The 20,721-nt window shown below is 42.0% G+C and overlaps 1 protein-coding gene across 2 annotated transcripts in view; it reads right to left on the bottom strand.

The window, feature by feature from the left end:
- Window positions 1–2,371: 2,371 nt before the first annotated feature.
- Window positions 2,372–20,721, bottom strand: part of SYNE2 (spectrin repeat containing nuclear envelope protein 2) — a 195,187-nt gene continuing 176,837 nt past the window's right edge. The window contains exons 103-118 of one of the 2 annotated variants that reach the window (XM_074908851.1): window positions 17,459–17,646; window positions 17,160–17,310; window positions 16,484–16,666; window positions 15,030–15,167; window positions 13,935–14,129; window positions 12,843–13,125; window positions 12,419–12,487; window positions 11,484–11,620; window positions 10,418–10,544; window positions 9,081–9,292; window positions 6,560–6,760; window positions 6,064–6,192; window positions 5,377–5,565; window positions 4,610–4,699; window positions 4,336–4,382; window positions 2,372–3,568 (exon numbers count right to left, since the gene is read on the bottom strand). In XM_074908851.1, the coding sequence (XP_074764952.1) occupies window positions 3,343–3,568; window positions 4,336–4,382; window positions 4,610–4,699; window positions 5,377–5,565; window positions 6,064–6,192; window positions 6,560–6,760; window positions 9,081–9,292; window positions 10,418–10,544; window positions 11,484–11,620; window positions 12,419–12,487; window positions 12,843–13,125; window positions 13,935–14,129; window positions 15,030–15,167; window positions 16,484–16,666; window positions 17,160–17,310; window positions 17,459–17,646 (2,565 nt within the window). In that variant the 3' untranslated portion in view covers window positions 2,372–3,342. The remainder of the gene's footprint in view (window positions 3,569–4,335; window positions 4,383–4,609; window positions 4,700–5,376; window positions 5,566–6,063; window positions 6,193–6,559; window positions 6,761–9,080; window positions 9,293–10,417; window positions 10,545–11,483; window positions 11,621–12,418; window positions 12,488–12,842; window positions 13,126–13,934; window positions 14,130–15,029; window positions 15,168–16,483; window positions 16,667–17,159; window positions 17,311–17,458; window positions 17,647–20,721) is intronic. The other variant, XM_074908852.1, reaches the window with a different exon arrangement.

Raw genomic sequence — 20,721 nt, 5'->3', positions numbered from 1 at the left:
ACTAAGGAGCTGGCATAGCCACTAACAGTGCTGACTGCACGTTTCCTAGATCCCTTTTACCCAGAATTTTCTGAATCCTGTTTTATAAGTGGTTTTAGTTTCAACGTTTCACCGTCACTGCAAGTTTGCAATGGAAATAGGTTTATGGCTGAAGTTGGTGCCTTTTGAGGTACTTTATATGTGGTATACTAATGCAATGACCCCCCCACAACTCCTCCCTTTCTCTCAGCTGCTTTTTAGTTCGTTAGTATTTGCCTAGTGATGTGTGTTTCATTCAGCTGTAGATCGTTGTGGCTGAAGAAACAGGTACCATGAAGCCCTATTTTATGGGTTTTATTTCCTTCCTGGCGCTGAGCTCAGCCTGGTTTCAGGAGCACACCAAGTGCATGTTCAGGGTGTCTGTCAGTGCCTCAGCCTTAGCCTGCACTCACACCACAAGCTGTAGGGCAATTTACTTTGTCAGGTAACTCAAGCTCTTGGGCAGTTTCCCAGCACCGAGCGACCACAGAAGATGGAGGTGGTGCCCTGGTGGTTCAGACACCAGCAGATTTCACTGGGTGGGGGGAACAAGTCATAATAAACAAACAGGCCCCCAGGTCCCGCGCTGGCAGAGCTGTTGTTGACCATTTTGGGGTGGGGTGTAGATAGAGCTGAAAAGAGCCTGAGCTCTCATTTCCCTGTCAAAGAAGTAAGACTTCAACTCAAGACTAGTTTAGGCCTGGTTTCGCTCCTAAATACAATGTACGTGCAAAAGTGCACACATGTATGTTTGTGCTATTGCTCTTTACCCCCCCCTTTTTTTAATATCTTTTTTTTTTTCTTTCACTGAACAGTAACAACCCCATCCAGAGCAAGAGGACGACACTCAGAAATTGGTGGGTGTATATATAATGGCTTGTTTGAAGCAGACTTCAGTGTCAGCCTACAGTGCAGTGGTTATAATCAACTGGAAGTAAAACGATTTAAAAGAGGTTTGGGGGAAAAAACATTTAAGTTATTTTCCCCGACTTTTTTTTTGGGTGACCTTTTGAGATAATTTCATGAAAGCTCCTCATTTTATATATTACATCAGCTCAACAATTTGATATAACTGTACATAATGAAAGGAAATTGCAGGCTATGAAATTTCTTTAGACCTTTTAACATTGTTCAAAATTTTTTCCCCTGCATAGGTTCTTTAATGGCAGAAGAACTGAATATCATGTCAGCAACTGACTATTAGTTCTTGGCAGAAAGGTTTGCATGGGCATTTGTGACAACCTGGCAATGAAATAATGGTTAGAGTTGGCTGACTTCTACAGCAGCAGAAACTTAAATGAGCTCCATCTGAAAGTAATTGCTTTCAAAATACAAAATAATGATGGCAGAGGGAGAGAGGAGAGCGTGTGTGGCGAGGGGCGGGGAGGATCCATCATTTATCTCTGGATGCAGCGCTACTGTGAGAGCTGTAGCTGTGAAATTGGTAGCTGGAGCACACGCCTGGCTCCAGACAGAGCTCTGCAGAGCGGCGTGCTGGCTTCCCCGCGGTGAGGGCCGCCCGCTCAGGACCCAGCAGAGAACGTCAGGGTGGAGCTGGCCTCTCGTGACCCCTGTTTGAGCACATGGCCTGGATGTGAACTACTGCACAGCTCCACTACTAACAAGTGTAAGCTTTGACTTTCCTAAACCATGTTGCTAACTAACTTTGCAAGCGTAATTGCATCACAGTTAGAATACTAGTTTAGTTTAATATCCTGGAAATAAACCAGGCTTTTTTTGCCACCATGGCTGGGAAGAAGCTGTTGGTTTGCTACAGGCACTCTTTCTCTGACTGCAAGACTGCAAAGCAACCTGCTTCGTAAATCCCCCTACCAGAAGATGGGGAATGAGCAACCACCAGCGTTGAGAAGTGTGGAAAAGGTGGGAAAAGTCTCACAGGCTGAGCATAAATCCTATTTTCTCAGGTAAGCATTACAGACACTGGCTAATTCCTGGGTGTTTTCCACAGCAACTGAACATAAAACTTCTCAGTGTTCACTGAAATCCCTCAGTACCACTCTGAGCTCTCCCCGGCAGGCACTTCCCCTCCCCACACTGCTGTAACTCCTGCTTTAGAAAATCAGTTCCACAGTGGGGAAGTAGTCCAGCATTTCAAACTAGCAATAAGCATTAGTTGGTTCAACTTTGTATTCTTCTTCCAGGAAATTAGAGTCAGCTGCAAAGGAAAGGATCTGTGCCCCCAAACACAGGCTCCACTTCTGAATTTTTAATCCCTTGCGCCTCTGCTGACACCCTTGCGTCAGCTCACAAATACGCTGACTTCTCCAGGAGGGGCAGGGTCAGCACTGCTGGAGCGTTGGGCTGGCTGCCCCCACCACACACTGACAGTCCCTGCAGGCATTGGCAAAAGTTTAATGACAGTACTCAAACTGTACAACCGAGAAGCGATGGCAACGCTGACTGTACACAGTGTGTCTCTAGCCCCTGCCCAAGCATCAGGTTCATTTTAAAGATGAAGCTTATAAAAACGCACAATTCTCTCTCAAGATACTGTACACTATTCAGCAGCTTAAAAACTGAAAAAAACGTTCATTAAAAAAAGTCATTACATTATTTGTATACATCAGGGATAGTCTACATAATCATGTTCATCTAGAAAATATGTGCATTATAAACCATTTCCATGCAATTCAACAATTTCTTATTTCAAAGGAGGTATGAAAAGACAACACAGCAATCCTAACTGCTAGAACACTATATGTAAAACAAAACAAGTGTGCATCCTTTTATTGAAGGTGTTAGGTGAATAAAATACAATAACGAAGATTCAGAAAGATGTAGATTTTTTTGTTTCCAGCAAGTGACTATAGTACCAAAAGACACAGTTAACGTGAAGTGTGGGCAGTCATTTTAGGCAAGTTGCCTGTTCAACTGCTGCTTTGTCATGCTATGTTTAAGATTACTGTAATGTGGTTTCTGCATCTAGTAACTCAGTATTCAATCACCTTGCGAGTTTAAGAGCACTGCACCTATAAAATAGTGTATCTATTGCATCAAAGTATAAAGTGTGTTGCTTACAGTTTAAAAATCTATAGAAAAAGTTTGTTTTCCGTACAAAAATGCTGAAATTTTGTCAAGATATACATTTTGAGATGTGAAATATAACACATTCCCTGCAACAGCAGCAACCTGCGCAGCGGTGTGTAGGATGCAAGGATGCTGTAGTGGCTGGTTTGGGGAACTGATAGCACAAAAGTTTCTGTACTTAATTACGTGACGTCACTGCTTGGTTGATGCTAGCAGCATGAAAAAAGCACCGCAGAGCGTGTGTTTTGGTATAACTGAAGATTCAGGGGCTGCTTTCTAAGTCGGTGGAGGCCCATTGGTGTATCGCAGCATGGGATAGAAAGAACGGGCAAAGTTGTTTGCCTGGGTGCAGCTGTAGTCTTCCTCAGAAGACGGAATCATGCAAGCCAGAAGTAAAAGCAGCAGAAAGAATAACTGAAGAGGTAAAGCTGCTCGTAATACACGGTAAAAGAAGGAGGGAGACCGAGGAATTGCTTGAGTAGGTTGTGGATGGCTTTCACCTCTGGAAAGGAGAAAAAAAAACAAAAAGAGGAAACAAAAAAAGGCACTTTAGACTTTGAATTAAACAAGTTATTTTAACTCCCTCTCCAGGGCTCACGCTACCCTTCCAAGATGCAGGGCTGCGTATCTACTGGAAAATGCACCGCACATTGAACACTTCAACTGCAACTTGAAAGCGTGCAAGACTGCTCAGCAGGGAGCTAGCTGCTGCTTTGGGTTTACCGCCCTTACTGCTAAAGAAGAAACATTTATTTGTAATAGCTTAGATCTGTGCTTTCTCCCCCTATTTTCAGATGCAACTGCACTCTAAAGACAGGCTGAAATATAAAGGAAAGCCACTGCCCAGACTGATTGGGCTCTTCTCTGCCTTGGCATTACTGAGATCTATCCTTTGAAGAGGCCCCAATGTACCGGGGGTGATTCTCCCTTTGTCTTTCATAGTGTGGTTGTAATAAGTGGCTTTAAGCTCCAAGTTTCTTTTTCCAGGCATGGTGGTGGAATTAAAGGAAGATTTTAAACTAAAATATTCCCCCATTTGGCACAAAAACTATTTTGTCAAGAGTAAAGACAAGCCAAGGTTGCACATCGGTGCAGAGGTCTAGGAGCAGGAGTGCTAAAGGAAACCAGAGGAGACGCTGCAGGTAGGCAGAAATCACCTCCACCTGTATGCCAGCCCAGGAGGAAGAGCTGCCCAGTTTCTGCTGGCACTCAGCTCATCTCTGCTGTCCTCACTATCCTCCAAGAGATCAGGCAAACACAATATAATACCTGGTGCTGCTGCTGCTTCTGCCATCTTCAGTTCTCCTCACGGTGATCTGTTGAGAGAAACAGCTTTTAGTATCCAGAAACTTGTAGTTTCAGAAACTACAAGGAATTTCTTTTTCTCAGAAAAGACAGCTGTAGGCTTTAAAGCCTTGTTGTAAATTCTGTAATAAGGTACATGCATCCAAAAGGTAAAATTATTAAATTTGAGGAAGTTTTAAGCTAAATATATCAAAATATGCCATATGCTGATAGTAAAATAGAAAAAAAAAATACTTGCCGCCTTCAGAGCAGGGCTGGATTTCTCTGTGACTGGATTACAACCTCCTGAGTCCAAGTCATCTGGAACCAGCAGGAATGCGCTGGCATCCTAAAAGGCAACCACACTTTCCTCTTTAAAATACATGTTCAAAACTCACAACAGATGAAGTGCAAAGAGCCATCTTTCATTGCCTCTCTGCAGGTGCACAGCCCATTGTCTCTCTAGACGGGCATAACCAGTGGTAAACAGATGCTCCAGTTATCCAGCAAAAAGAAATGTTTTACTATGCACAACCTGAAGGAATTGTGATGGAACAGGGGCGTACAGATACTAACTTGAAAATATCTCTATCCGACGGCTCTCAGGATAAGGAACATACTGATATGAACTACAACTCCTGTGTGTTCATTGCACACTCCCAGCCTGATCCTTGGCATGGATCGTAGGATAATTCAGGTTGGAAGGGGCCTCAGGAAGTTCATCGAGCCCAACCTCCTGCCCAAAGCAAGGTCAGCTATGAGACCAGACCAAAAGCCTTACTCAAAGCTTTACTTTGTCTACCCTTCAAACCCCTCAAGGATGGAGACTGCCCAACCTCTCTGGGCCATTTCAGTACTGTACTAGCCTCATGGTGCTGAAGTTTTTCTTATAGCCAGACTTAAGTGTTCTTTTTTCAGCTTATGAATTTGGAAGTACTTAAGCTTTAAGTCAGTCTTTAAAAAATACCTTTACTCTTACCATGTTACAACTTTTCAGTAAGAAAGATCCATGAACAAGTAACTCACCAGATTTCCTTGTATTGTTTTTATGTCGTGTGAAACTTGTTCAGTAAGCTGTTTCAGTTTCCTTCCAATTACATGGACCTTCTCATCAGCTTCAATGTAATCACCATCTGATTTAAGCAGCAGGTAAGCAGTGAGTTCTTGAAGTGAGTTTACTGTAAGCTGTTGTTCCAGCAGCTCTTTCTCCAGTTGCTTAGAACAAACAAAAAAACCAGTGCAACAGAATGTTACTCTCAACTTTAAGGATGTTCTCATAAAAGGAGGAACTCTGGAAGGCTTTAAAGAACAACTCAACCTGCCTAAGAATCTAAAATACATAGGAATGGCTGACAGCTACATCTGAAATTAAGTTCTCTTCAAGAGACTGGTTTTACCTGCTTGAACTAACATTTAGAAATAGTTGTAGCAGTAATTAATCCATATGGAAAAGATTAAATCTTTGAAATTGAAAGTCTTACTCCAGCATAAAGACTGTTCATAAGGAACTTAATTATGATGTGTAATTACAGAAAAAATGCCTCATATAGGCAATCCCGAGTCCATTTCAGAAATCAGCCACATGCTTGAATACAGCAGGGTTGAGGACAGGCTGCAGACATCTTGAGAAATAAACATAGTGCTCTTCATTTTTTGGTGAGAGCTACTGACTCACTGGAAAAGCTGAGGTGCTGTAGTTAAGATTACACTTACCATTAGCTCCTTTAGGCTTTCCAGTATTGTATTGAGGTCAGCATTTGGATCTGTGATTTGTGCTTCATTCCTTCGGCTATCAGCACTTGCTAACCATAGAATTAGTTTTTGACTCTGATCATGGAAGTCCTAGAGAAACAAAAGGTTTGCACATAAGACAAAAAACACTTTCACCTGGCTTTGCCTACAAAAAAAAAATATGGCCAGCCCTGAGCAGACAAAGACAACAACAAATTCACGATTAGTGAGGCTACTGCAACCTAGTTAAACTATTCCACCCACATAATAAATAAAAGGGTATATCCAGTTTAGAGATATTTTTACCAAACCCTTTAAACCCAACACAGTCAAGTTTATGACAAAATAAAGTGTCTTGGATTCTGAGCAACCATTCCACTGATGTGCAGGAATTACCCCTCTGCCCTTTCCCCTTATCTACCCCTCAGCAGCACCCTAAAGAGTTGTTTTCCCTCATAAGCTGGCATGTGGTATGTACCTGGCAATGCAGTAGGGCTTGTTGTAAACCTTTCCTCCAGTTGTCCAATGCATGAGTTGCTTTCTCCCAATGCAAGTTCACCTTCCGAAGCCTGTTCTGAAGCTCTTTGAACTCCGTGCTATCTGCTTTCTGGAATTCTTTGCTGCTCAGGTTAACGGAAAGCACCACTGCTTTGTAGTTATCAAATGCTTTATGCATGTCCTGGTAGAAAAAAAAAGAGGATTAGGAGCTTCTAGGAATGATGAAAACCATGTTGTTTATTTACAATAAAACTAAATGCTCAAAAGCATCACGGGTATTGGGGAAAGCTGTTTGAATCTGGTGGCTTTTCAGATACTGCTAAGGAACATACTAAGGTGACCTTTTTCTGTTGCTGTTTTGGTTTTGTAAAGCCAAAACCTTCACTTTGAAGAAAACAAATCTGGCTGGGCTTCCACATCTGCCCTTCATTCCTCTGAGCTGTCTTTTTCCCCTCCCATTTGGACAAATATTCCCACAGGTCATCACATGGTATTTCCTCTTGATTTATAAAGGTTTTACCACCTCAGAATCCTAGAATTGTATCATAAAATAATGTTGAAAGGGACATCTGGAGGTCTGCACTCCATCCTCCTGCTCCAAGTAGGGCCAACTTCCAACTCAGAGCAGTCTGCTCAGAGCTTCATCCAGTCAAATTTTTGAGTATCTCACAATTCCCCATCCCCTCTTGGTCCCACACCAGGCCACCCCACTGTGAGAAATTATTTTTTCTTCTCTCTAGTCAGAATTTCTGTCAGGTCATTTCTCTGACTTGTCAAGGTCCCCCCGAATGGCAGTCCTGCCTGCTTTCCTCCTCTCGCTTAAAATTGCAGGGGGAAATAATATGGAATTTGTGAAGTCATGGCTGTATCGTCTAACCACCTTTAAGTTAAGGTTTGAGACCATATTTCTGAAGGTTTTTTTTTTTAAATACGAAAGCCAAACAATACCTTGTACCCTCAAGAAGTTTACAGTTTGAATCAAGTGTACTCAGCCTTTTTCAAGTTGTGGGCTCTTGCAGTAGAAAAATAAGAGCTGCAGGATGAGTCTTGCAATCAACACAGCTCAGATTGCTTTTCTTAGCAGCCTTTGTAACTAAGAGTGTCAATCTATATATTCTCAAGATCTGCGTCCCACTTGTTGAAAACCACTGGTCCGAATTACATTTCACTCAAAGAACTCTGTCTCCCTCCTTCAAGCAACAAAGTTTCTTTCAGTATCAGACAATACAAACAGTCCATCACAGACTTCTAAACACCAGTAAGCCAGTCTGCAGCCACAATGGCTTTATCCTTATCCAGGGCAATTGGGATGTACTGGCATCTCATGAAAGTCAAGTCTCAGAGCACAGTGGCTCTTTTAGACACCCATAGAAAGCCAAGCTGTCTCAAAAGGGTATTCACAGTCAGCTGGACTCCTCTTAAGAAAATGCAGATGAGAGAAGGAGAAGTGAAGCTTTGCTCCTTGAAGAGGTCAGACATCCAACCCTATCCTGAAGGGAAGCACTTCCCTCCTCTGTCCTGCAGAGTGTCTGGTTTGTGAGCACCAGCCCAAGTGTGACACCAAACTGGCCAGTAGCCTCGGGATTTGGGTGGGTGACTCCATACGAGGCTGCTGGCAGAAGGGTGAGCACACGGGGATTTTGCACTCCCACAAGTGTTAGGAATACTTGTTCTCTCCGAGTTCAACCTGAGGCATTCTGTTACCTAAGTCCTAGGGACCTAGCACTGCCATGTGCCCTGGTAACCTGCTGGTTCAACCTGCAGACCTGACTTAGTCCCAATTTATGGAAGCCGAGAGTCATAGCAGGCAACATAACATGACCACACATGCTGACAAATACTGAAGTTATTGTCTCTAACTGTTATATTTCTTGGCTGAAGACTAGCAGAGACTGAATTTGTTTTTCTTGTTTTTAACTAATACATTCTGTTTGATGAGAAATCTGCATTTGCAAAGTGAAAAAATGCAACTGCACATTTTGAAAGGATGTATCCTTCAACTTTTGGACAAAGGTGCTATTTAGAGGTCTGTTTTTTTTCTAAAACACCATATTTCTAAAACCCACAGCTTCAAAGCAGATCTTTCTCAGGCTCCCTGTTGGAGCTACAACCTCAGCCCCAACCCACTCCCCACCTTAATTCAATGAAAAAAAAAAAAAAATCAGCCTAGACTTTGCAGCCTGTAGACCCAGATAATTTTCAACCTGGTTTTGGTTTGCATATAGGGGAATGGCACAGAAAAAGTCCAAAATGCTGATAGTACTGCTCAGAATACCCAACCTCCCATGACAAGGCCTGATCCTAGGCATTTGGGGAATCTAGGCCTTCAATATTTAGCTTTTTTCTATGTTTGTTTTCTAAAACAAAAGGCCTAAAAAGAGAAGTCTAGGGCTGAATGTCTTGTTTGAGAGAGAATAAACACACTTCTATTAGCATTCATACTAGGATCATAAAGAGCATCAACATCTTGAAATCCCACTTTTTGGTATGCTGTAACTTACTTTCAATTTCTTGACCCCCTGTTCCAACGCCTGCATGCTGGCTGGGGGTTTCACTGTTTGCAGCTCTTCCAGCTCTTTCTCAGTTTTATCAAGCCAAGCAGAGATGTCGCTGAGGTCTGAGTTCAGCTGCTGCCACTGCTGCAATTTCTGTTTCATTCTAAGTTTATTTCTGAGGTCTTGAGCTTGGATGAGCTCCCACCTATCAACAATGCCTACAAATGATAGAACAACAAATGCTTAAGTGTGCATAAAACAGTTGCAAGGAGTTCTACGAGTAAATTATTCTCCAGTCTACTCAAGGCCAAATAATTGCTACCATGTAGATCCTGCTACCTTGAGATTCTGCAGTCTGTAAGTTTCATATCACTGGTCAAGTCATCCACACAGTAATGCTACACAGGGTTTTAATCACATTAAGTGAAGATGTTTTAATTCACTTGGAAGAATAAAGCATGGAATTTAATGAGCCAAGCTGTGATTTGGTAGACACCAAAATTCATCACGGGACAAAGTATGATCGAGCAGTTAGGACTTGAGTTTATGTTTCATCAGTTCAGTGCTAAAGGAGATGGAGGTACCACGTTTGCGATCACTAGCACTTATTTCTGAAAGCACATCTAAGCCCTTCTCAGAGGTTTTCCTCTTCATACCATGTAATGGGACTCATCCCTGGTCCATGTGTGAGACCAGAGACATGAAGTAAGCTGGTGCATATAGCTAGTCTTCTTTTTGTCACGTGATTTGCTTTTGTGATTGCAGTATAGATGTGCTATTACAATCTCAAGCACCTGAAACCAGGAATGAGGTCCTAAGAGGTTAAGAGAACCAGCTTATTCACCTATTTTGAAGAAAGGAGCACAGTGAAGACAGTGAAGAACAGAATACATTACCAACTTTGACAAAACATTTCTGTAAATGGGAGTTGTAGCATCTTGTTATATGGAGTACCAATAACTGAGAAAACGAACCACAGCAATCTTATTTTAGACAGAGACACACTTCTTTGGTTTGAAATCTGATTAAAAGTCTCTGATGTATTCAGTATCACACAAAAGTGAAATTGTTCCCATTCATTCCAACCAGCAGAGATACAAGTATATTGTGAGTGATAAAAACCTCAATTCTGGCAGAAAATGTAGACGCTTAGAACAGCAAACATGGGTTGGACAGTACCAGATGAGAAGGCAGCTCAGCAAAATACATTAATTTAGAAAATAGCCGTTTACTTCTATTTTCTCCCAAGGCAAATGTGGTGCCTTTGTTCCATCTCTGCCTCGTCTCCCCCAGAGTCACAGGACAAACACCACAGCACCAAAGCCACTCCTAACGCTCTGTACCTGACTGCTTCTCTGCAGCTGCTATATTCACAAGCTCTTGGTCATCCTGGGGTTCTTCGTCACTCATGTTAGCAGAGGTAATTTTCTCCTTGACGCTGCTGCTGCTTGCAGAGCTAAGCTGCTTCACCTGGAATGACATTTTGGTGGGTGAGCCCTGCAGGTTAACAAGCAGTCAAAGGTCAAACTTCATTTTGTGTTACTTTGGGGTGGCTGGGCTGCTGCTGAGCTCTTGTATGTCCGATTTAGCACTGGGCTTCTGCAACTTTGCTTGACAGCTTATACTGGCAATCTGTGCCTTCTCAGTAAAGAAACACACACCATAGTCACGCTAATTATTACAAGACTGGACATGGCAAATTAATTGCTTGTGCAATACATGTACCAGACAATGTACATTAGCTGATGCTTTTTGTTGGATTCTGGATCTTGGCAATAAGACTCAGACTCTAAGGCTCTAAGACTGGATTAATGATGACAAAAGCAGTCAGATACCTGTACCATTTTGTGCCTGGAAGAGTGCTGGCAACTGGTCCAGATCCACTGAGCCTGGCAAGATGCTGGCAAAGCCACAGCTGGCAACCAGCCACCAAGGATGGGGTACCAACAAACAGCCATTTTGGCACATCTTGTAATGCCTAGAGGCAGATTAAATGGTGGGTTGCATGCTAGAAAAGGACCCTTCAAATTGGTCTGCTTAAGAAAGGAAGATAGCTAAGTAAGTATCAAGGGAGGGTATTTACAACCTCTCTTTGGGGATGGTTAAATTCTCCTAGACTTGTCCTATGGCAATAGAGGAAGTAAGTTCCTTCAGACACTAACTCTGAACAGGAGCCTAACATCATTGTTCTGAATCGCTTTAAAGAAGCTTTTCTAGAAAGTGAATAGAGATTCTCACTGACTACCTGAGCCACCAGAAATATCATCCAAGTTTGCATAAAGTGAACATTTCCCACGTGACTAATATTTTCCTTGATGCTGGAGGTGGGGAAGAGAATGGAGTTACAGGGGAACAACAGACGACAGACTGTGTGGTACAGGTTCAGTGCCCACAGAGCCTCCAACTCACATAGTCTGGCTTATAGGGAGTACTAGTCTCTGGACCAGACAACACATTTCCAACCATCTCTGCCTGGTTGTATCGGTGTTTCCTGCAGACTGGGCTATCTGGAGAACGCCAAGGATGAGCATCTGTAACAGACTTTCCTGAAACAAATAAAACGAAAACCATATGCCATGAGTGCAAAATCCCATCTCCACAAGGAAGCTGTTGCTTTGTATTAAGTTAGAAAGCGCTCTGAATAAAATGGCATCAAGTTATGGCATAAAAATGACAGTTTTGCAGCTTTCCTTGCAAAGCATGCACATTTGCAAAACATCAACAGTGTTTCAAAGGTAATGAGATGAGAGCCATGCAGTTATGGGACATTCTGTTTTCTTCTGGAAAATGCTTGAATACAGATCCGAGTATTCAAAAAATACAAGAAAAGGGCTGCACTTTTGGAAAGTTTGTATCCCAACAGTACTATCACACATCGGCAATGCGTTCCTGCAGGGACAAGTATAGACATGTCCTGATTTGGAGAATATTTGTTCTGGATTTAACAGACAGGACACACACGGTTCTGTCATGCACAAAACACAAAAAATACTTGCAGAGTTGGAACTACTGCCTTCAGTAATTATGCAATCAAAATTAGAAACAACCAACAAAGTGATACTACCCAGAGCAAACCACCAAGAAAGTACCAAAAGACTTTGGATCAATCCAATGAAATGCACATTAACCACCTCGGCATTTACCAGGCAAAATCTAAATGGTATGTTCTTGACTGCTTTGTAATGTACATGTGAATACTGCAGCGTAAGAACACCATGACAGGATGAGACATGGTGTCCACACAAGGCAGGAAGTCAGACATTACATATGAGAGAGGTTGAGGAATATAGCGTGCAGCACAGGGAGATTGCCATGTTCAGACACATGCATTAGCAGGTGCCTACCAGAAGATGCTTTCAAAGTTTTTGTGGTCATTTTAAGATATGCCTCAGGATTTTCAGTGATTTCTACATCTGAAAAAAGAATAATGTCATTTTCCTCACTATTCAATATTTTCCAACTATTAAAAACAACTGAAACAATGAGGGACAGCAAAGACAAAAGGACAAAATAAGTTGTTGGTACTATTTACATCAAACATTCTTAAAAACTAAGGCTTCTAAAAACCTCGTTTCTGAAAATATAAGCTTGGTTTAGACAACACCGTTCCCTTCATCAAGATATCTGAGATGAGACTCTCCCATCTATTAATAGTACCTGAAAACCAACCAACAGCGTGGGAGCAAGACCTCAATCCCCCTCCCTTCCCTCACAGGGACATCCTGCAGTTGTCCATGTCAAAACAAACAGCTAGCAATTGGTTCTCACCTGACAGAGCACTGTAGTATGTTGCTTCTTCTTCATCTTCGTGAGAGGAAGAGCCTCCCACATCACCTGTGTGATCCCACTCGAGCGGGATGGAGTCAACACTGACAGGGGTTTCACAGCCTGATCTTTCATGACCTTGAGTAGGGGGCATAAGATGGCAAAGGGACTGCGTTGAAGAGGGCCCCTCGCCGATGGCCTTCTTATGCCAGGGATCATTCTGGATTTCTCTGGAGTCTTCTGGATCTGTCTCATTTTCAGAGGTCTCTTTTTCATCATCCAATCCCTAAAAATAAATAACAATTATTGCATATTAATTAGATTTAAAATAAATCTAGACTGCTTAATGAGCTGATGATTGAGCCACACAGCCCTAGTAGGGACTGCTTTGCAGTCAGCTGCAGTAATCTAAGACCATGTGCCTAAAATTAAGGGAAACATCACTTCTGTCTCCTTCCTCTTCTGCCAAAACAATCCTCACATCAGTAGCTACCTTCCTCCTTTCAAGACACTCAACCACCACCACCAGATCTCTCTCTAGTTTGCAGAGAGGGGTACCCAGTTCCAAATGGACTGTACAGGTCAGCAATGAAACAGCTACTCATAGATTTTCATGTTACTTCCTCTACCTGGCTTTCTAATAGATGTTCTTTGTTTCTGAGCCAAAGCAGACTGAGAATCATCTGAATGTTCCCAGTGAAAAGTAAAGAACATGCTGCTACCCATTCAGGGTTCTCACAAGGAAGTGGACAGATGGAGCCTCACAAACAAAGAGATATTCTAAGCATGTTATTGAAATTAAAGAAACAAAGTGACCTTAAAACCACCAAAAAAAGCTTTTGAAGCCCTCAAACTACTACTTTCTAAGTATTAACCCTGTGAATTACTTCCATGCTATTATCCAGAGTCCCAACAGGAGAGTCATGAGGAGACAAGACAGGCGACAGAGATTTAGTAAAGCTGGCACAACTACTGAGGCGCTCCTGACCCCTTTTAGCTCAAACCACTCAGTCAAGCAGCTAGGGATAAGCAATGAGCATTGCAGTTCAAACACCAAAATCTTTCCAAAGCATCAAAACAACTGTTGCTTCTTACAGGATGCCTTGAAGTCAATCTTTGATGGAATCGGGCAACTCGCCCAAACACTTCTTGACAGTATCGATGAAGTTCTTCCAATTCATCTTCAATCAGGGTAGCATCCAAAGGCTCACTCTTCTGAATCAATTGCTCCCCAAAAACGATTAATTGATCAATCTTATTGGTGTTGAGTGTTATTTCCTGCTGGAAACCCTATTTGGAACATACAAGAAAAATAATTACTTCTGCAAATGCCCCTTTCTAGCCTAAGGTTTGCCCTTCTTTTCTCGCCTACTGCAGTAAAAGAAAAGCAGCAATTGATATTGTTGTTTAATTTCATTTGGCAAAAATCTTTTTACTCAAGAGGTCCAGAGGTTTGTTTTATTAGCAGGATTACAGTTCCAGATGAAGTGGCTTTTTCCACCCATGTGTACATCAATATGATTGCAGTGTCCTGAGCCTGCAGGGGATCATGATATGAGAGTTCAACTAATCAGATTTTATTTTTTTGTTGGGTACACACAATCTTTTTCTCCATAGCAAAGAAGTTTGTATGGCTGGCTGGGCTTCCAGCCTACAAAACAGTAAATCTACATCCCAACACAATTAGCAGTGCAGGCAGAAATGTGAAATGAGCATATGAGCAGGTAGCAAAGAACTAGTATGTTCTTTAGAGTCATTGCACATGCCTGCTGTCCTATTTCCATCTGAAAGTCCCAGCTACAAACAATATACTCAGAAGAGAGATCTTTAATGCTAAAAAAAAATTTCTCACTAGAAAAAAAATGCCTGAAATTAGGACCGTAGCTTTTACTTTTAACCTGCATGTGCTCCCTTCCAGGCCAGATATCACTGTCACTGAATCTCAGTGTCAGGAGAAAATGGCAGGATAGAACTGAGCTTGAACACTGAATCGGAGTTCAAACCATACAGTTTAATCTTGATTCAAATGACAAGTCTTAACAATTTACTGGTGTCTTAAAAAGAAATAGAGCCCTACAGAAATCTGTTGGCTATTGTGAAGTTCCAGAAAAGTAGATGATTCTGTCAAGAGAGGGCAGCCAATAGGATCAGATGGCCTATATTAAACAACTGCTTTATAAGAATACGTACATTTAACTGGCGCATTTTGTCATCAAAGTTACTTTTTGAGAAGTGCTCCACGTTTGTCAGCTGAAGGTCCATTTCTGTGAGCCAAACAAGGATGCTTTCCCTTGTCCCCTCAAACTCATCTCTCCGGTTGGTGAAGTGCTGAATAGGAAGAAGTGAGGCAGTATTAGAAAACTTCAGATACTAAAGATAGTCACAGTAGCCCTCTAAAAACAGTGTATTGTTTCAAAACTGCTGGTCACATTAAAGTCCTTCAGGGCACAAACGGCAGCACGCCTTGTATAAAAACTGTCCCCTTCCTGCTGCAATACCGGAACAAAGTGTTCTATCTCAGTACACTATTTCTATGGGAGAGGGAATAAAACTTCAGCAGTGCAAGATGCTTCTATAAAATGATATTCTTGCTTCCACACTGTACACCTTCTCCCACTTCATTATACCAGTGTAACAGTTATTTGGACTCAGGTTTAACATCCAAATTGTTCTAAATTTAGAAGACAGACAGACAAAGGAAGCCAGCCCCATCTCCAAGTAATTGTGACATTAAAATCAGTAAAACAATGGAGAAATTGCATTATGGATGACCTGACCATGCCAGTGTAATTAATGCATCATTTGACATGGAAGCCAGGAGGTGGTCTCTCTGCTGCCATCTCCCACAGAAACTGCTAACAGACATGAAGCTTGCAGTGCCCCACTTCTGCTCAGTGGATTTACTGTTCAGGAAGGGGATCATATAACATCCAAAACACAAACCTCCTATCCTAACTGCACAGATCAAACCCCATCAGTGCTCTCACAGCATCATCCATTGAGTTTTGGGATCTAATAGTTTATCCTGTCAGTTGTTTGTAGCATTGCTGTATTTAGAAATCAGGCAGTGACAAGTTTCCCCCAGGGCACAGCACAGAATACCTGCCCAAAGATCAGTTTAACTCAACAAGCAGGACACTTCTTTGAAATGTCACAAATACACTCTTTGACAACATTCCTCAGTCAGGTAGAGCACACAGCAGGAGCTGGTGACAGCAGCATGCTTCTCCATCACATCTCATATTTAAAACCTTGTAGGTGAACCACAACTTGGCTTAAGGGCAGAGTAGCATTGTAAACTCCAAACTGTATCTGCACTGAGGCCCCTTTTTTGTCTCTCTGCCTCTTATTTATGGAAAGGTGCAAGTGCATGAACGCATCCACCTATGACAAAACTGGGTAAGATAAGAGAGTGGGATAGGAGCAGTAAGACCTGTGACACACCTTCCAAAATTTGCACTCATTCTTCCCCTTCTTCAACTACCAAGGACATGTTTATGCCATGTACTTGATGACCTTTCCAGAGCTGCTTTCCTAAACTGGTAACTCAGAACACAAACCCAACACCAGGATTTGTTTTGCCCTTGGGTAATTCCTACAGAAACTTACAAATGCTCCCCACTCTCACCCCACGGTGCAATTACCTTGAGTCTCCTCAGAATGGCAGCGACTCGTTTCTGGAGATTATCCCAGCGCTGGTTGCCTTCATGTACCATCTGCTTCAACTTGCTGGCTGAGTCGGTGCGGTTCTCACGGGCCAGTCGCCTGTACTGTTTATTGATCAGCTCCAACTGAGTGAGACGTTCATGAACGTGCCGTTGGAAAGCCTGCAAGGCAAATCAAGAAACTCAGTTCCCTTGCTGATAAAAGAAGGGATCCAGAAGATACTATCCATCAAGAGAAGTGATGATGCCTGCCCCTTAAAAACAGACCTTCCAGGTGTAAAATTAAATCCAGAAAAGGACCCATATTCTAAATCATCTGCTCAGACATAGCTCATTAGGAAAAGGAAGGAAAAAAAAAAAAAAAAAAAATCAACCCACAAAGGTTTCTTGCCTATAAAAAGCAAATCTTTTAACTTATGAGCAGGATCTTGGCAGTTCAGAACATTGGATTCTCCACAGTAAAAAAATTATGGAGACAAATAAATCAGCCAGATACCTGGCGGCTACATACAGGCCAAATTATTTATGTTCTCTGAACATAAATACTGTCAAACTGATGCTTTTTAGTGATCCATTTTACATAGACAGTAAGTATTTAGCAGGCTGACCATTCAGCCTGCCGCTGAGCATAAAAAAATTAATTAGAAAAATTCACCTCAAATTTCTTCAGCTCCTCCTTTGCATGTGTGTACAAAACCTCTGAAGAATTAGGCTTAGCTGCTGTACTTTCAGATGATTTTAGCCAATCTTCAAAGCGAGAATAGTCATCCAAAAACCTCTGCCATAGGTGCCAGGTTTCCTCAATTCTGCAAAGAAGATAGAAAAATGGAAAGGTTTTATCACAAGCTAACTGTTCACTTTGGATTTTTTTCTTTTTCAAAATTCAGCTTGTGGCGTTTCTTTGAAATGCTGCCACAGGCTTCTTTAGGAGGGGTAAGAAAAAAAGAGACTTACTTCATTCGCCTTTCCATAGACATGGCGCAAATGTTTCTCCATCGTCTGTCCAAACTCCTGGTAGTCTGCTGGATGGAGTCACACTCTGTCTCATTAGCACATGCATCTGAATCATGTAGCAGAACTTCGCAAATATTAAACACGGATTCCACCCCTGCAGTGTGTTGCTCTATGTCTCGCTGCAGATCCTGCCATTGACAAAAGAATAGCTTGAGTAGAAGGAAACACGCATGGCTAGACTTCAGACATACCCTTTCAAAATGCTGCAGAGGATGGGGAAAGAGCAATTTGTGTCAGGAAAAGCTTATTTAGCTTTAGAAAACAGAGTTGCAGGATGAGCTGTGCAGATGACAGGCTGACAGGTCAGGACAGAACTGCCATGCACAAAGGGATTGTCCAACTTTGGTTTCTCAGTGAAAGCTCAGTCTTCCCGTTAATAGTCTGGACAATTTTAATGTGCATTCAAAATCTGAATGTTACACATACCATAAACATATACTTATTAATTTTGACAGTACATGATGACAGTGTCTCATATCAGCTTGCTACACTGTAAGACTTGACAAAGAACTTGTAGAACACCTTGTGTACTTTAGTGACTATATGATCACAGGGTGATATCACAAAACACAAACATAGCACACAAGTTGTTGGTGTTACACTACTTTTCTTATTCCCTCTTGCAGAGCTCCCACTCTGACAGATTATTTTGAAGGGTCTAGCAAAGACCCTTTGTCTAATATACCCTACAAGGTCTCTTCTCTAGAGCCTGCATCTTCAACTCTTCTCTCTAGAGCCTGCATCTAGTCTGGCCTCTCATTTTGTACCTCTTATAGTCAATGTAAATGAGTAACAGAAAAAAAAGCCTTATCCAAATATTTATTATTGAAAAGGCAGCTCTGTAAGATGCTACCAACTGTAAATATTAAGAAAATGACAATGTCCACTACATTTCCATTTTTTAAACTCAGTTCTGAATTTCCTAATGAAGGATACAGAGACTTTTGCTTGAATAACACGAGAACAACAAAAACAAATGGGTGTTTTACTGACAACAGTGAACAGGAACTCTCATTAAATGGTATTACTGACTTCAGTGAACAGATCAAGTAGAATTAGTTTTGCTCTAGACTTATAAAACCACAACAAAATAAAACTAACAACCCCCCTCCAAACAGACACAGCTCCTAGTGAATACAAAAGGAGTTGAAGGACGATCTTCCTAGAAGTCAACAAGCTGCAAGGGGTCAAGTATCACCCAGTGGCAGGCTTTGGTGTTGTTACACAGGTACCTGAAAGGGCTGAGCCATAAATGGTCAAAATTTGGCTTGTGGGATTTGTGGTAACATACAGTTTTAAGGAATATAGAAGCCAAAATCTTTACATAGATAAGAGACTGCCAGAAGCAGACCCAAAAAAAATTTTGACAGCTTATTAACCTGTTTTCTGAGCAAGAGGCAGCAGTGTCTTTTTAACACAGGCTCTATGTCTGAGAGCAGGCTCAACCCCTCTACTGGTACCTGGGGTATACCTTCTGAATTCATTAAACGACACTGGATTTACAGCTGTATTACTGAAAATGAGAATTTGGACCACAGATTACACATCCACTCTACTTGCACTGTGGTAATGTTGCTGACACAATGTCATTACTTTTAGTCATGCCTGGGTTCATGGAATACCCCTAGGCAGAATCTTTGCTGTTTTCCAAGCTATTATTCCAAATGACCTGACGGTATTATGGTGAGACAAACACAACAAAGTAATGGGGCCAGGAACATACACTGAGCCCAAAAAGGTACTTCAACTCTGCACAGCACTGCCCAGAGAGCTTAAATAGACTACATGCTGCTAGACTTCTGCATTAGTGAAACAGTTTTGAAATCTTAAAATTAGCATTATTCATGTTTTAATCTTCATCCTTTAATTGAACAAACATGCCATAAAACATTTATGTGGATGCACAATGCTTTCAAATGTTATTATTCAAGACCGAACAGGTAAAGCTTTTCCAGTCATGGATGTCAAATAAAAGAAGCCTGTAGGGCATACTTCTCACCATCGCTCTGCTCTTGCTGAAATGTTCGGATAAAGCCTGGAAAGATCTTTTTACTTGTCCCATTCACATAAAGGTTTCTCTTATGTGGAGCGGAAGATGCTTTTTTTTTAAAAAAAAAATTGTGTTTTGAGTCAGCACAGTCTTCTCACACTCAGCCTGACAAAAGGTTACAGTAGAAGGAGTCTAGAAGTGCCCAGAGGTCTGCGTTTGAAAACAGAATCCAAACAACAAAGCAGTAAGTAGCTCTGAGCAGGAAATGATGGCTCTTCCAGTGAGCTGAAGTTTGAATGCTCATAATAAAAATAAATTAGTTTGGACACAATTCCTTTGTGCCCCACATTCTTCTCTGCCAGGCAATTTATCACAGCCTTTGAGAATGCAAAAGGTTTGGATGGGGAGAAAATATCTCCTTGTTTATGCGACCATTCACAATGCAGATTAAATCAAAGCTTCTGGTGTTTCACCAACTCCTGCAGTGGAGTTGGTGGGAGTGATCTCCACTCCTGTCACAGAGGAGCTGGCCCTTCGCATGATGTCTGGGACATGAATGGATGGAGAGCCATATCAACCAGCCCTCAGGTCTAGGTCACTTAGGAATCTTTCCTTAGACATGAAAGCAGCAGCCAGAAAGAAAGAAGATGGGAAGGATGAGAAGAACACCCAAAGGTGTTCTTAAAGGCAAATGTTATAAAACTTCCACACTTGACAGCTTTATTCTCAATCCTCAGTTTTAGGACAAATATTCTTGTTTAACACAAAGGCCAGATGACAGCCATTGTCATTCTCAGCCTTCCCAGGGAGACACTTTGAACCTGGGCAGACATACAGCACAGCCCTGAGCAAAGGCTGACTCCACCAGCAAGTCTGTGCTTTGGAGAAGCTGCTTTTCCTTCCCTGGCTGCTCGAGAGAGTTTACTCCAGGACTATCCAACTCATCTCACACTTCCACTTGGCTAGGATAGCTGGCACATTCAGCTGTGCCCAATCCTTGCAATCTCCAGCACTTAAAACTAGCATAAATTCTTAAGATCCCTCTGATAAGCCACTGTCTTGGATAAATAACTACACGTACTCAACCAACACCCAAGGGTGCTAGGTTGGTTCACACTTATGCCTCAGCAGGACTCATGCACCATCTCACCCAACCCTGAGGGGATCTTCAGAGCCTGCCTACTGGATCAGGCCTCAGTCAAAGGTGTGTTTG

This window comes from Athene noctua, chromosome 6 (genome assembly GCF_965140245.1).
Source record: "Athene noctua chromosome 6, bAthNoc1.hap1.1, whole genome shotgun sequence".
Classification (NCBI taxonomy): Eukaryota; Metazoa; Chordata; class Aves; order Strigiformes; family Strigidae; genus Athene; species Athene noctua.
The sequence above is the reverse complement of the archived record's forward strand: the minus strand, read 5'-3'. Positions and strand labels throughout refer to the sequence as shown.